Here is a 15,261-nt window from a genome sequence, read left to right as displayed (position 1 = left end):
GCCCTTATATCATTGCATTTGCTCTATTCCCAGGGTGCCTGTTCGGTCCACCCACCCCCTCTCTCATTGCTGCTGGCCCCCACCATTGTTGGTCACTCTTTCCCTCTCCTCCCCTCTGAGTCTTACTTCAGCTTCCCTGCCCCTCGTTGCAACTGCATCCAATGAGGAGCTACATGCACATGTGAGACTGCCAATCATCAAACAGACAAACAAAATAAGATGATGGACGGAGCGCTAAAATTTTTCAGGCACTCACCCCCAGTCACTATTAGATCTGGGTTGAATCCATCATCGTTCTTTTGATCACTTCGCCACCCTAGTTCAGAACCAGCCATATGCAAATCGGTGACCCTGTTCCTCATCGGAACAGTCCAGACCGAACTGCCATAAGAGAACGCTGTCCAGGTGGATCATCCTCTGTATCCAGATCTGCTACACCTTTGCCAAGAAAGAGCCTCCTGAATGTATTAGAGCTCATTCCACCAGAGCTAAGTCTTCTTCTTTGGCTTTAGCGAAAGGTGTCCCTGTTGTAGACATCTGCAAGGTGGCAACTCGGGCCTCCCTCCACTCTTTCGCGAAGCACAATTATTTGGATTTCGAGGTGAGGAGGGATGACCAGTTTGCACATTCTGTGCTGCAGGATTTTTTGGTATAGGTAGGCAGGCACCCTCCACCGGGAGTGGTACTGCTTGGGGATTCAATTCAAAAGGTGAGGAATCCACAGGCAGATGTATCCATCAGAAAAACAAGTGACTTACTGTTGTATCCAAGGAATGACAGGAGAAGGAGGTAAACTTAAGGATTAAGTTTAATTAAGAGTTTCAAGTACAGCATAAGATCCATCAGAGTGCACATCCAAGAAGCTCCAGTCTTCAACTGAAGATCAGGAGAAGAACATTCTACAATAACCTAGCAACCAGGTGCTAGGAAGCAAATGCATGAGGCAACATGAACAATAAGGAAATATAGGATAAGAAAACATAAGATAGGATATAACACACCTCCTTCCCCACAATTACAAAACACAGCTAAAATAAAATAAATAAAGTGAAAACAAAAACAATAATTTTAGAACAGAACCACATATCAAGTAATGTAATCATTCAAATATTTGGGTGTAAACTTAATTCTAGAAGACTTTAAACAGGAAGCAGAGACCTCAGAAGAATCTGAGGTAAGTAGAGGTACATCTACAGAAGTAGTGTTAATATCATTAGAAATCACCAAAGGAGGAGTAGATTGAAGAAACTCATCCTGATGAACATTAGAATCGTCAAGCAAAGACATGTCTCCATCAGGCACATTTGAACTACATGAAGGAAGGTTGTAAGGTAACAAATTATTAGAGACAACTGCATTAGGAATAACGTTGGACCCTGAAACATCAACAGGAGCAACGTCCGAGCCCTTCACTTTTCAGACGGCTCTTTTACTCCACCACTTACCACCAGTAACTTTAACAGCATGTTTGCCGATTTGAGCAATAGTTGTCTCCGGATAAAATTTTGAACCCCTGGTCTTACATGGTCTACGAATTCTAACTTTGTCACCAATGCTAAAAGACATTTCTTTTACATGTTTATTCAAGTCATACCTGATCTTGGACTTGAGTTGGGAAGATGCAACCTTGTCTTTGACAAGATCAAGATCAACAACACCTTTATCTTGAGAAGTTTTGCTAACAACCCAACCAGGTGATAATTCATTAAAGGACTGTCTCCCTCTTAACAAGAGGAACGGTGTCACCCCAGTGGTTGAGTGTGGTGTGTTGTTGTATGACCAAACCCTGTCGCAGACAACATCCTGAACACAAAGACCAGATGAAATAGCTAACTGAACTGCATCCTTCAGGACACGATTCGCTCTTTCCACTAAACCGTTGCCCTGTGGGGAATACAAAGCAGTGGTAAGATGTTTAATGGCAAAATTATCCAAAAAACTGTTCATCTCATGAGATACAAATTGTACCCCATTGTCCGATACTAAGAACTTGGGAATTCCTTCGGACTGGAAAAGTTTCCTAAGACATTTTATGACATTATAGGTGTTGGGTTCTTTTAAAAATTCCCAGGCAAGCCACTTGGAGTGATAGTCTACAATAGTAAGTATAAACCTGAAACCCTGGTTTAAACCACCAATAGGTCCTAGAAAATCCATACCCAATTTCTCCCATGGACTGTCAGGGAAAGGAACAGGACACAAGGGTTTATTGACAGTCCACAAAGATTTCTCAGCATGAGAACACTCACTACAGCCACTTAAAAAGGTATCTACAGAGATGTCCATCCCTGGCCACCAATAGTGAAGCCGCAATCTCTTTTTAGTGCTAGTAACTCCACCATGACCTTTGTGAGCAATCTCAATGATCTTATCTCGAATAGAAAGAGGAGGTATGAGGGAAACACCTCTCAAAAGTAAATCACCCTCCAAACTTAACTCATCTCTGATTTTAGAGAAAGGAAGAAGATCCCTATCAATGAGATTCTCTCTTGGCCAACCTTCAGTAATATACTTTTTTAAAGTTTGAAAAGAAAAATCCCGCAAAGACTCACTAATCCAAACAGACTCAGAAACCACATCCTTTGCTAAAACTAGTCCATCAAGAAGGTTGACAACTACCTCCTTGTCATCAAGAATAGGGGAAAACTTCAAAGAACTTGAAGGACATCTTGACAAAAAATCTGCCGTGAAGTTCTTCCCACCAGGGATATGCCTCATAATGAAATTAAAGTCATAAAGCTTTGAAAGAAGACGACTTAATCTAGGGCTAGCATTCCTTAAACCCTTATCATTCCAAATAAAAATCAATGGCTTATGATCTGAAACCAATACAAACTCACGACCCCAAACATACGTGGAGAAATGTCTAACTCCCCAAACGCAAGCTAAAGCTTCTTTTTCGATGGTACTATAATTTCTTTCCGAAGAGGAAAGTTGACGGGATGCAAAGGCAACAACGTTTTCAATCCCACCATCAGCTTGACTCAGTACAGCACCTAAACCAGTATTACTAGCATCCACCGTAATAAACGATAGAGAGTTCCCATCAAAAGGTTTGAGAGCTGGGGCATGAATGATCAATTCCTTCAAGGAATCAAAAGCCACTTTATGTACTTCATCCCACACAAATTTAACATTATTCCTAGTAAGCGACCTCAAAGGCTCACTAACATGTGCAAAATTCTGTACAAATCTGGAATAAAATTCACTCAAACCCAAAAATGATCTTAATTGATCTTTGTTAGTGGGTTGAGCGCAATCACGAATGCCTTGTAAGAGATCATGTTTTGGAGCAATGCCTTTGTGAGAGATTGTATGACCAAGATATTCAACCTCACTAAGGAGAAATTTGCATTTCTGTTTTTTAACAGTCATACCATGGTCACTTAAAATACCAATAACTTGATCAAGTTTGACAAGATGTTCTTCCACAGTGTTAGTAGAGATCAAAATGTCATCTTGGTAGGCCAAGACGTCACAAACTTCCCCAAATAACTGAAACATTAGTTTCTGAAAAACTGAAGCCGCTGAGGCAAGACCAAAAGGTAACCTCAGATATCTAAAAAGACCAAAAGGAGTGTTGAAAGCAGTTAAGTCTTTAGACTCTTCACATAACTCTATCTGGTGATAAGCTGCTCGTAGGTCTATGGTAGAGAAAACCTTTGTACCCCTTAATTGAGCCAACATATCTTGAATACGTGGGAGAGGAAAACAATCCACTTGAATATTTTTGTTTAGAGCTCTTAGGTCTACACATAGCCTGAGCTCGTCACAGTTCTTCTTAAGTGCGACTACAATTGGAGAAACCCACAACGAAGAGTTGATGTTTTCAATGACTCCCTCTTTACTCAGTAGTTGAAGATGAGTCTTCAGTCTCTCCATAATGCTCAGTGGAACATGTCTTACTTTATGAATCACTGGGACAGCATCAGGCTTCAAAATAATTTTGTGTTCGAAGCCTTTAACTGAACCAAGATTATCAGAAAAAACATTGTTGTATTTATTTATAATACTTTCTAGAGAAAGTTCCTCAGTAGTCAGAGCATTAATCGTGGTAGAATGGTCTAAAGAAATAGGGTTTCTGGTACCAGGTCTTAATACTAATGGAAATTTACCTTGATCTTTCCAACCCAAAACATTATAACCTTTTTTAGATACATAAATTTTGGCCTGAATAGAACGATCTTCAAATGTTAAACTGTCGTTAAAGAAACCCATTAAATCAATGACCTTGCCATTGAATGCAACAGTACGTATATCAGGAGGAAGAAGTAAATTTTCATTCCAATGTTTAAGAAATAAAAAATCTGCAATAATGGTAATAGGGGATCCCGAATCTACAGTGACCTTGACAAGAATCTCACCAATTTTTAGATCACATACTGGATCATAGACAGAAGGGTCTTCATGATCATCTATCATGTCCACAGACAACAAGATTTTTTTTACAATCTTCTTCACATGCATTAGAATTATCAGGATCAGAGACTTCAAGGTACATTGTCTTAGATTTAAACTTACACACTGTAGCGAAATGACCAATCTTTTTACAATTAGTACATTGTTTTTTTAAGGCTGGACAAGAAGTTGAATTGGCAAGGTGTAATTTCGATCCACATCTATAACAAATGGGAGGTTTATCAGACTTTTTCCATTCAAGTTTAGGAGGTTGACTACGTTGAGAATTCTTTGAGGAAGTAGATTTTACTAAATCTACATGTGTAGGTTTATTATTGCTTAGTTCTTTAGAGGCAGAAGCAGATCTTTCTATACCTCTAGCTAATTCTAAAGTTTCTTGTAAGGAAGGATTACGACAGCATAAAATTCTTTCCTGAACTTTGTTGTTAAAACAATTCACAACAATTTGGTCTCTAAGATACTGATCAATAGGGCCTTCAAATTCGCAAGTTGCAGCCAAAATTCTTAATTCAGCTAAGAATATATCAATTTTTTCATATTCTCTTTGTTTGCGTGTGTAAAATCTATGTCTTTCGACAATTACGCTTGGTTCGTCCTTAAAATATTTTTCTAAACGAGTAATAGCCTCAGTGTACTCATTCCAATCATCTGAGGGAGGTCTAACAACAGGGGGTTGATGATCAAAAATTCTTTGACCCTCAGCACCCAAGGCACTATATAACATTGCATTTTTTCTTGCAGCAGAAAATTTCACAGCATCTATGGCAATTATATAGCTATTAAAGGCTTTAAACCAATGGGACCATTTTATTTTAGGAGTACCTGGTTCTGGAAGAAAGGAAGAAGGAAGAACTGCAGTCTGTTGCGCCATTCTGGATTAATAAATAACAGTATTAAATAAGAACTTAACAAGATATATTATTATTTAAAAAATTATTAAATGAGAAAGCTAACTGTAGTAAATATGGAAAGTAACTCCAAAGTTAACTGTGTGTATGAATATAAATGACGCAGGTAAAGTCAAACTATAATGTTAGCTATGTGTATCAGCGTAGAAGATACACGTTGTAAAAGTCGTATATCAGCTGTGTGTATCAGCGTAGAAGAAGATGCACGTTGTGTTAATTATGTAGTGCGTGCTGTGTGTGTCAGCGTAGGAGACACACGAGTATGTTGCACAGTATACGATATGGAATTCAAACGTTGTTTTAAATATGCAGAGCCAGCTGTGTGTGTCAGCGTAGAAGACACACAAGTAAGTTCAATTGATAGTCTAGTTGAAAAGTAAGAAAAATATAAAGTACCTTGTGCTCAGAATTCAGGTCACGGAAGATCGTGATGTTGACGAAGGTATCTAAGCAACCACAAAATGGCCGCTACGTCGTGCGTGCGTGATGATGTGTTCCTTACCGTCAGATTGAGATGACGCGCTTTGTTGTTGAAGAGAATGAACGTTGAAGAAGAAATGCAGCGCGCGTCGTTCTTGTGCTGCACAAACCGCCAAGGAAACGATAATGGCGATTTTCAAACAGCGAGAATTTTTTATATGAAGTTAACGTTGTTTCTTGAAAGTATTCACTTTGAAGTAGGTTGAAGGAAGATTTAGGTTAGTGGAGGCAGGTAAAAATATTGAAGATATAATGATGAGCGCTGAAGTCTGATGAAATCTGTATGAAATTAAAGTCTTGAGCGTAGGTTCGTAGATAATGCTGACTTGACCACTTCGTCGCCAATTTATGTTGTATCCAAGGAATGACAGGAGAAGGAGGTAAACTTAAGGATTAAGTTTAATTAAGAGTTTCAAGTACAGCATAAGATCCATCAGAGTGCACATCCAAGAAGCTCCAGTCTTCAACTGAAGATCAGGAGAAGAACATTCTACAATAACCTAGCAACCAGGTGCTAGGAAGCAAATGCATGAGGCAACATGAACAATAAGGAAATATAGGATAAGAAAACATAAGATAGGATATAACACTTACCTTCGGTATCGCTTTTTCTGGTGGATACGGTATCTGCCTGTGGATTCCTCACTAACGCACCCGCCTCCCCGTTGCCTGCCTGCTTATAAGGAAAAATGATTAGCATGTAACTAATGTATTTTATTATTGTTGAAATGTTGGAATATTATGATGCTTGTCACTAGGAAATGGTACAAAAGGGGGGTGGTGATGGACGGAGCATCTGAATCAATCAAACACTCACACCCAGTCAAGGATCTGGGTTTAATCCATCACCGTTCTTTAGCCCACTCTGCCACCCCAGTTCAGTCATGGCTTGCTTGAATCCAGTGGCAAAGTGAGCAAGGGACTCACGTCTGAGCATACCCTGCCACACTTATGGTGTCCATCACCACCCCCTTTTGTACCGTTTTTGTCACTAGGAAATGTCTTTATTTAGAATTTCCAGTGTTTTATTTGGTTTTGAATACTGTGAATACTTGTGAAGTTGTTGTCGGTTCACCCGTTCGCCTCGAGGGCATGGAAAAAATGGGTGGAAGTGATGTCTTTTGGGTCCCATGACGTCAGGCGTAGTCGCGTGCGGGGCCGGTCCATTGTAACGTCCTCGACGACATGGGAGAGCTATTGAGAAAAGTTTATGTGGAATGCTGCGCAAGGGGGAATTCAAAAGGTGAGAAATCCGCAGGCAGATACTGTATCCATCAGAAAAAGCATAACAGAAGTTAAGGCAATTTGTTCATCTACTGCAAAGTGTAAGAGTAAATTTACACCTGTAGATTTACTCCGGTATAAATTCTGAATGGGCCCCAAGTCTTCAGAGAAAATACCCATGATGAGAGCAAGGATTAAAGGTAACTGCATTATTTTTCTTCAGAGTGAGACAAGAACTCTCCCACACCCCAAGCTTGCCCTTTTGATATTGAAAGCTCATGTACCGAAATAGATTTGGAAATTGTACACTGCACATTTTGCTGTTGCATTTATAATGTTTTTACAACATTTGGGTGGTAGTTTTTTTGGACCCTATAATGAGGAGGAGGAAATTAATTTTTCAGATTCTGTGAAAGGTTTACTGAGATCCTCCACTCAGAGTGAGAGAAATTTTATGGACCTTTCTATAGTATGGCAGTCCTAACCGGAGAGCCATTTATACTGAAAAATAACTTCATGTTCTCTTACAGTTTGAGGTAAAGTTGATACCCTCCCAAACCTGTCTCCAAATAAAGTTAAAACTGTGTGAAAACCAAAAGAGTGATCTATAACTTCGAGATCCAGTCACAATAGAGTAGAGGTCTTCAAATGTTTTGATGCCGAGACCCCCTTGTCGAAAATATTTAGGCCTAAGAACCCCCTACTGATTAAAATTTATAGAACTTGGTACTCCTCATCATCGATAGCCAGAAACACACCCGATTCCCACAGAAAATCATTTTTATGGTGGACAAATAATATTACACGTGTTTAGTCAACCAAATGTCAGTGAGCTTGGGGGCATGGTCAGAGGTGTAGCTAAAAACAAAGGACCTCATTTATGAGGAATTTGCATGGAGAAGCGCTGCAAGTATTCTTGCTGAGCTGCCCTACAGAATGCGAAAGGGCAGGAGTGCACCAATTTATGAAATACACTGCATTCCTGTCTCTTCCCCTTGCGTTGGCGCTAAAATTGCTGCCTAGCACCAACATAGTCAGGATTGTTTTTGCAGGAAGGGGCCCTTTCCTTCACTAACACAATCTGGAGAGGTGTTTTCCCCCTGCTTTAGAGATGCCCAAGGCAGGGGTCTTTAGTCACAAAAAAACAAAAGACCTTGGTGTCCTGGGAATTTTCTCCTAGCCCATGGGAGACATTTAGTAGACCTTTTCTGTCCAGTGCCACCATAGTTCATGGTAGTGTGAATTGTCTAGATCTGCAGCACAGTTTTCTCACCATTAGGATGACGGCAGCCAGGAAATTCCAGTTGCCCTGATTTACACATGAACCCAGGCAGATGGTACATCAGCCAATGTCTGCCAAAGTTAGCATTGCAAGCAATATGTAAATGAGGCACTAAATCTGAAATACAATAAATTAACTCGTACTCTTTCATTAACAGGTGGATTTTGAGGAGTCGCTGTCTGAGAACCGTTTTACTGTCAAGCCCGGCATTGATCCAGAAATTGACGAAAGTAAGAGCTCAACATGATAATATGGCAAAGTCTGAAATGTAGCCAAACGTGAGACTAGAGAAATACAATTGGGATTACCCTTTGTGTTAGGCAGGGCTGTTTGGTTTGGCATGCTTTGCTAAAGGTGTCTGGGAGTCTCAAAGAGCTGTTGGTGTTGCTCACAATGATTGAATTCCGTTGGCAGAGTTGCGTAAGTGTCTAAATAGCGATTGTAGGTGAAGTTGTGGGTAGGGTTTGAGGTACATTGGTAGTGCTGTGTGCTGGTCCCAATACTAAAACGGAAGAGTGTTCTGAAGTTAATGGTTGATGTCAATTGGCTTGTTTATGAATTTGCTATTACTGTTAGCATTACGCTTGCAAGCTGTATAGGGTTCCCAGTAGAAAAATAGAGTGGGGTGCTGCAGGTCAGGAATGAGGTATCATGAATGTGTGTGTTTGTCCCATTACTGGAACAGCGACCTGGGCTTTGGGTCATGATTGAAAGCATTGAGTGATATGTGGGGGTGGCGGGGGTGATGGTAGGGAGTGACAGATCAATATTGAGGTCAATATTGCAGTATACTGGCATAGATGCATGTCAATTCCAATGCTAGATTTAAAAGAGATGAAGAACTGTTCTGGGTGGCAGAATAGCTTGAGAGTAGCCCCAGGATATTGTGAAATCATACTTTTCCTTGTCTGCGCCCCCAAAGCTGGTGGAGCTGCTGTGTTACCTTACTTACCTCGGTTCCTCCTCATCTCACTGTTGTGTTATATTATGTTAATGTAGCTTATATAGCGCTCAGCTGCCCCAGCGATGAAGGGCGTCCCGGCGCTTCCAGCTATGAGGTGTAACACGCACAGTAACCTAAAACCATGGTGGCTGCCAGAATACCAATAAATTAAGCTGAGGGAAACAGGAAGTTTTTAACAGCTTTCCTAAAGGTGAGTAAATAGTCTATGCCGCGGATCTGTTCCAGCAGAGAATTCCATAGCCTAGCTGCCAGATAGCGGAAGGATCGGCCTCCCACACGGCTGCGCTTAACCCGCGGGACAACATCGAACTGCTGCCCGCCGAACGCAGCCTGCGGGAGGGAACATACAGAGTAAGCAATTTACTCAGCAAGCTGGGATTAGCTAGTTTCACAATCTTAAAAGATAGGCACAATGCCTTGAATTTAATTAGTTTCTCCATGGGATGCCAATGCAACTTCCGGATGGTGTCAGCAGCAGGCCAAAATCGCGGAAGACCTACCAGGGCTCTGGCAGCGGCATTTTGGACACGTTGCATCCAACATATTTCAGCCTTATTTTCCCCAAGCAAAACAGAGCTGGTGTAATCAAGGCATGAAAGAATGGTCACCTGTACAACCAGCTGACGTGTAGTGGGGTAAACAAATTTCAAAAGGGGCTTAAGACCCCACAAGAGGCCCGGCTTTCCTGGTGTGGTCCCGAAAGCTAAGAGATGAGTCCATCCACACCCCAAGATTTTTAACCAAAGTCTTTGGCATAGGGACCTCACCCAGAACAGTTGGCCACCACTGCTCGCTCCATAGGCTAGCGTTCTTCCCAACCACCAAAACCTCCGTTTTGTTGGCGTTGACTTGCAGGCAGCCATCCATCGAGCCACAGCCGCCATCCCATCTCTAAACCTAGAGGCATTCTGGGAAGATCCTTCAGCCAAGGTGACAACCAGCTGCGAATCATTGGCATATGAGACCATAACAAGGTCCCATTGCCTGGCGACCGCTGCCAAAGGTTGAACATAAAGATTAAACAATGCCGGGCTCAGAGCTGAGCCCTGGGGTACCCCCTGGTCAATGGAATGGACCTGGGAGAGAAATGGAGGAGCGGACACTCTGAACGATGTTTCGGTCAGGAAGGACCTGAACCATTCCAGAACAGACCCAATCACTCCAGCTTCCTCAAGCCGCTGTAGCAGGATGCGAGACTGTGTCACAGGCGGCACTGAGGTCTAACAAAATCAGTGCCGCACTTTGACCAGCATCAAGAATGGACCGCAGATGCTCAGTAGTGGCCAGAAGAGCGGTCTCCGTACTGTGACCCGGTCAAAACCCATTCTGAGAGATATCCAGAATATATTTGGATTTCAGAAATTGAGTCAGCACGTTGTTAACATGTGCCTCTGCAACCTTAGGGAGAAGAGAAATGGGTCTGAAATGTTCCGGTTTGGAAGAGTCCAATGTGGGTTGTTTAAGGATAGGGGACACCCAAGCCTGTTTCCATAGTGCAGGTACCATAGCAGTGGAAAAGGAGGAATTGATTATGTGGCAGAGTAGGGCCCGAAAAATAGAAAATGACTCTCTAAACTGTGAAGGCCCCAAAGGGTCAGCAGGAGAGCCAGTTTTGATTTTACCACTCAACCGAGTGAGCTCCTCCTGAGACATACACGGGATGGCTGACAACGTCTGCCGAGGCCCAATGTCTGGGGGCACAAGGGAGGAATAAGAGGAGACTGAAGGAAAAGATTGATAAATAGCACATACCTTTTCTACAAAAAAGGTGGCTAGATCGTCACACTGCTGTGCCGATGATATAGCAGACACTGTGACCTTCCTAGATCCAAGATCTTTAAGAATCTTAAAAATACATTTAGCTGGATTAGGGCTCAGCTTGATTTCGCTAGCATAGTATGTAGCACGAGCTTTACAGATGGCTTAATGGTACTGCTTGATTTTAGCAAGGTAGCATAGCTTTTTCTCTGAGCCATAATCCCTTCTCCACTCCCGTTCGGCTTTTTTACATGTTTTCCTTAACGTGGTCAAGGTGTCATTGTACCAAGGGTTAGTAGTGGAAGATCGCCCCTTAAACCATTTGGCAGGGATCAAGAAGTCCAGACCATGTTTTATCCAGTCACAGAACGAGCCATAGCCAGACTCTGAGTCAGATAACGATCCCAAAGGGTTACTCGCGAGGAAGTCATGAAACTCCTCAAGCTTTAACTTACGCCATGGGCGTTTAAAGACCGGCTTTACAATATCTGAGTTACAGGGCTCTGAGAGCGGGACAGACATGACAACCAAAGCATGGTCACTCCAACCCCTAGGAGTAGGCGTATTCACCTTAGAAGACTGAATATTAGAAAATGTAGGATCTAATAGGTGCCCAGCAATATGAGTCGACCCAGATACTAGTTGGTCCAGCTGAAAAGCCTCCAAGTCTGCAATGAAACTGCAGATTTCACTGTCATGGATTAAATCAAAATGCAAATAAAGATCCCCTAGAATACTAAAATTAGCCGGACCCGCGGCGAGCGAGCGGACAATTTCCAGGAGGGCATTTTTAAACTTGGCAGCCGGCCCCGGGGGCCGATATGACAAGAGTCCTGAAAGTGTTAGGTGAGCACTCACAGAAATGCTAAAACGGGCACATTCGCAGCCTTCAATAGGTTCCTTAACCACATGGCTGCTGGGCGTTCCCCCCCCCCTGTGCTGGAAATTGCCATTTTAGTGGCACCATGACGAGCTCAGCTCGTCATCAGCACACGACACCCGTGGGTGATCAGCATCGAAAGGGTTAATGAACAGACAGGAATAGCAGGATTATAGCTGGAACTGCAGGAATAATACTTTCATTATTCCCTTCTGTTCCTTCATCTTCAGAAGAGTTCTTGGAGAGCTGCAAGACTGTCTCTTAGGATGTAGCCTTTTCACAGAGCCCCAGATACCTTATCTGAACATCTTAACTCTCTTAGTGCGGCTGGTATACAAGGCAAGGCCTTCTCTTGGCTAAAGTCATTTCTGGAGGGTAAATCTAAGCGGGTTTATCGTCACCCTTCTCCGGTACGATAGTAAAGCAGAATGTATCAGTATAGTCTATATCTATACTCTATATACTACTATTATAAAGTAAGAACAGGGAACCTTTGAGGCGGGTAAACTCGGGAACCACAGCGCCAATCCAAACACCCAATACATCATTGGAATTGGCAGTGTGTGCTGAGTGACATAGGCTATATACCCCCAAAAAATATACGTTGTTTAAAATATACCTTACAAAAAAAAGTAGTCGCTTGGAAGTAGCGCCGGCCGTGTGCGCTAACGTGCTGACATCATCAGGAGCTCAAGGAGGATACTACCATTGCTGTTGTTTTGTGTTGTCCTCTGGGCGCTGCTTGCTGACCCCCCTCGGCACGTTACAATAGATGTACTCTCTGACTTGGATCCCCTGACTGGATGGAAAGTTTGACGGTAGGCGTCCACTGTCCTATTTGTGTTTCTGTTTACGTGCAACCCCCTTAAAAACGGCGTTTAAGTTCCTGCTCGGACGTGAACCTGAGTGTTTAGTGCCACGGCAACCAGCTCGCCAAATACATCGCCGATGGGAGGAATGCAGGGGTTACATAGCTGCCAAGGTTTCAGATAGCCATGTGTGACATTTTTAAAATGTCAGTGAAATTATGAGTGACATTCTAACGACTATGAGTCACACTTTTCTGCGAGCAAAAATCATGCAATGAAGACTAGGGAAACTTTTAAATTCAGAAATTACAGCCATTTGAGCAACAAGAAACTGCAAGAACTTCTTGAAATTGTTTCAGAGCACCAGAAATGTAAGGACACTAACCTTAGTTATAACGGACACACCCCCCCTCCCCATCCCCCCCAAGTGCCAATAGAACTCAGCGAGAGCCAGCCTGGCTGGTAAAACTGACACGCACTGACCCCCAATCTGTGAAGATAAAAGTTAGTCAGGGGCACCCATGATAAGGATGAGGAGACAGAGCAGCCCTGCGGCCGGGCCTACAGATTTACTGTAATTAAATCAGATCTGCACTTGTAGATAAACCAGGCTTACTCAGAAGGGTGGATAAGACAGAGCTTCTCTGCCTGCAGATTTTAAACAATATTGATTGTATGTGACTGAAATTATTTATTCAGAGATGATCTACTGTGCGTGCTGCGGCGGTAAGTAAGTTCTGTTCCGGACAGGGACTCTGAGGAATGACGCTAACTTACCCCCCCACTCCCCTACTCCTCCCCCGCACCGGGCCCCAGTGCGGACGCAGAGAGAACCCTGCCCTGCCTGGTAAAACTGTCACTTACTGAGTCAGGAAGGATGACAGAGCAGCCCTGCCTGCGGATGCTAACTCTGAACATGAGAAGGAACAGGGAGGGGGCCTCTGAGGAATCACGCTACCCCCTCCCCGCCCTCCAAGTGTCCACGTGGGATATCTGATGAGCTCCATTTCCACCCCCAGATCTTTTATTTAATTTTAGTTCCACAGATGCGAACCACAGGAGGGGCAGGCTGGTTATAGTCACCCCGGGGCCAACCTGGAGGAACGCATGTAAATCAGGGCAGAATGTTCTTTAAGGGCAGCCACACCCCGACCCACAAATAATCACTTACGCCCGCACACACTTTACACCCAGTGCCCAGAGCAGAGAGAGCCCTGCCTGGTAAAACTGTCACGCAGTGACCCAGCCTTTAATATAATACCTTACTACTGCCCTAAGATCAATGATGTGAGTCAGACAGAGCAGCCCTGCGGCCCGTCTGCATTTACTGTGATAAATCACAGCGATCAGACTGCAGATAAACCAGGAGGCTCGCTGACTCAGGAAGGATTATGAGACAGATCAGCCCTGCAGATGCTATTGTGTGTTAAATCATTTTTTTCAGATGACTCATCGTAGTATAATAAAACACTTACTAGACGAGTTCAGAGACTCGGGGACCTGCCACACAGCGCTGCAGCACTGTGACTACACTGCTGCATGATGCACTCTGCAGCCGCACCTGCAGTCTTCATCTTCTTCTCCCCCCAGACACTGCAGGCTGCTGATTCACTCGTCCCCCGCTTGGCCGCAGTAATTTGCTCCACTCTTGATCACCGATGCCTCTTGCACGGCGGGCGGCCATAACGAGAGGCACTCAATGTCCTGTGTCGGCGGTGAGTGAAATTAATTCACTTTTTCACTGGGTCCGGTCGGTCAGTCGCTCTTAAACTCGGCGAGGAGGATTCCACTGATTCAGATTGAATCCCCCGCCGTTCTGCCTCACTTCCTCTTCCTCAGACGTGAGGGCACTGGGGGTCACATCCGGATTTAATAAACCCGGGCGCCCTGGTAGGCCATAATGCCTGACAACCAGTAGCATCGTGGACTTAGAGGGCAGGACCCGCCTACCCCCCACCCCTGTCGGTAATTGGCAGCAGTGTGAGTCAAAGGAAAGCGGCGCCAGCCAGGCGCACGCACAGGTTGGGAAGATTTGTTACTTTATAGCGCTCTCCAGAGCTGAGCAGCCCAGCAAGCAAGCTGCTGACAGCACGTCTCTCTGAGCACTAGAGCCGGTGCACAGGTGCCGCTGGTGGCGTGTGCTGGCCAGTGGCAAAATGCGTGACAATGCATTTCAGTGCGGTGAAGCGGATCACCGCACTGAAATGCGTGAGTGTCACACCTGTTGCGTGATACTTGGCAGGACTGGGGTTATTATTTTTGTCTTCCATGACAGCCCATGGGCTGCAGTCAGGGCTCGGAGCATGATGTTCTGTTGCTCCCTTCGAAAACATGTTTGCAAGAAAGAGCAACTTTCCAACCTTCCGAACAGAGGAAGTGCTAACGCAGAGCAGTCCCGCTGCCTTTGTTCCAAGGTGGAAAGTTATAGTTTGTCTCTGGAGTAGCGGTGACCTTGTGCGTCCGTAAATGCCGCTCTGTTGGTTGTGTCAGTACCGTATCATGGCAGGTGTGAGTAGATTACCATTTCTGTTTGTTTC

The 15,261-nt window shown here is 43.8% G+C and overlaps 1 protein-coding gene across 1 annotated transcript in view; it reads left to right on the top strand.

Annotated features, from left to right (window-relative positions):
* MSH5 (mutS homolog 5) overlaps positions 1-15,261 on the top strand; it is a 1,348,607-nt gene that overhangs the window by 727,013 nt on the left and 606,333 nt on the right. Inside the window, exon 14 of the mRNA XM_086920580.1 lies at positions 8,471-8,543. Coding sequence (XP_086776706.1) covers positions 8,471-8,543 — 73 coding nt within the window. The remainder of the gene's footprint in view (positions 1-8,470; positions 8,544-15,261) is intronic.

The sequence above is a fragment of the Lissotriton vulgaris genome, chromosome 5 (assembly GCF_964263255.1).
Source record: "Lissotriton vulgaris chromosome 5, aLisVul1.2, whole genome shotgun sequence".
Classification (NCBI taxonomy): Eukaryota; Metazoa; Chordata; class Amphibia; order Caudata; family Salamandridae; genus Lissotriton; species Lissotriton vulgaris.
This window is presented reverse-complemented; position numbering and strand designations above follow the sequence as displayed.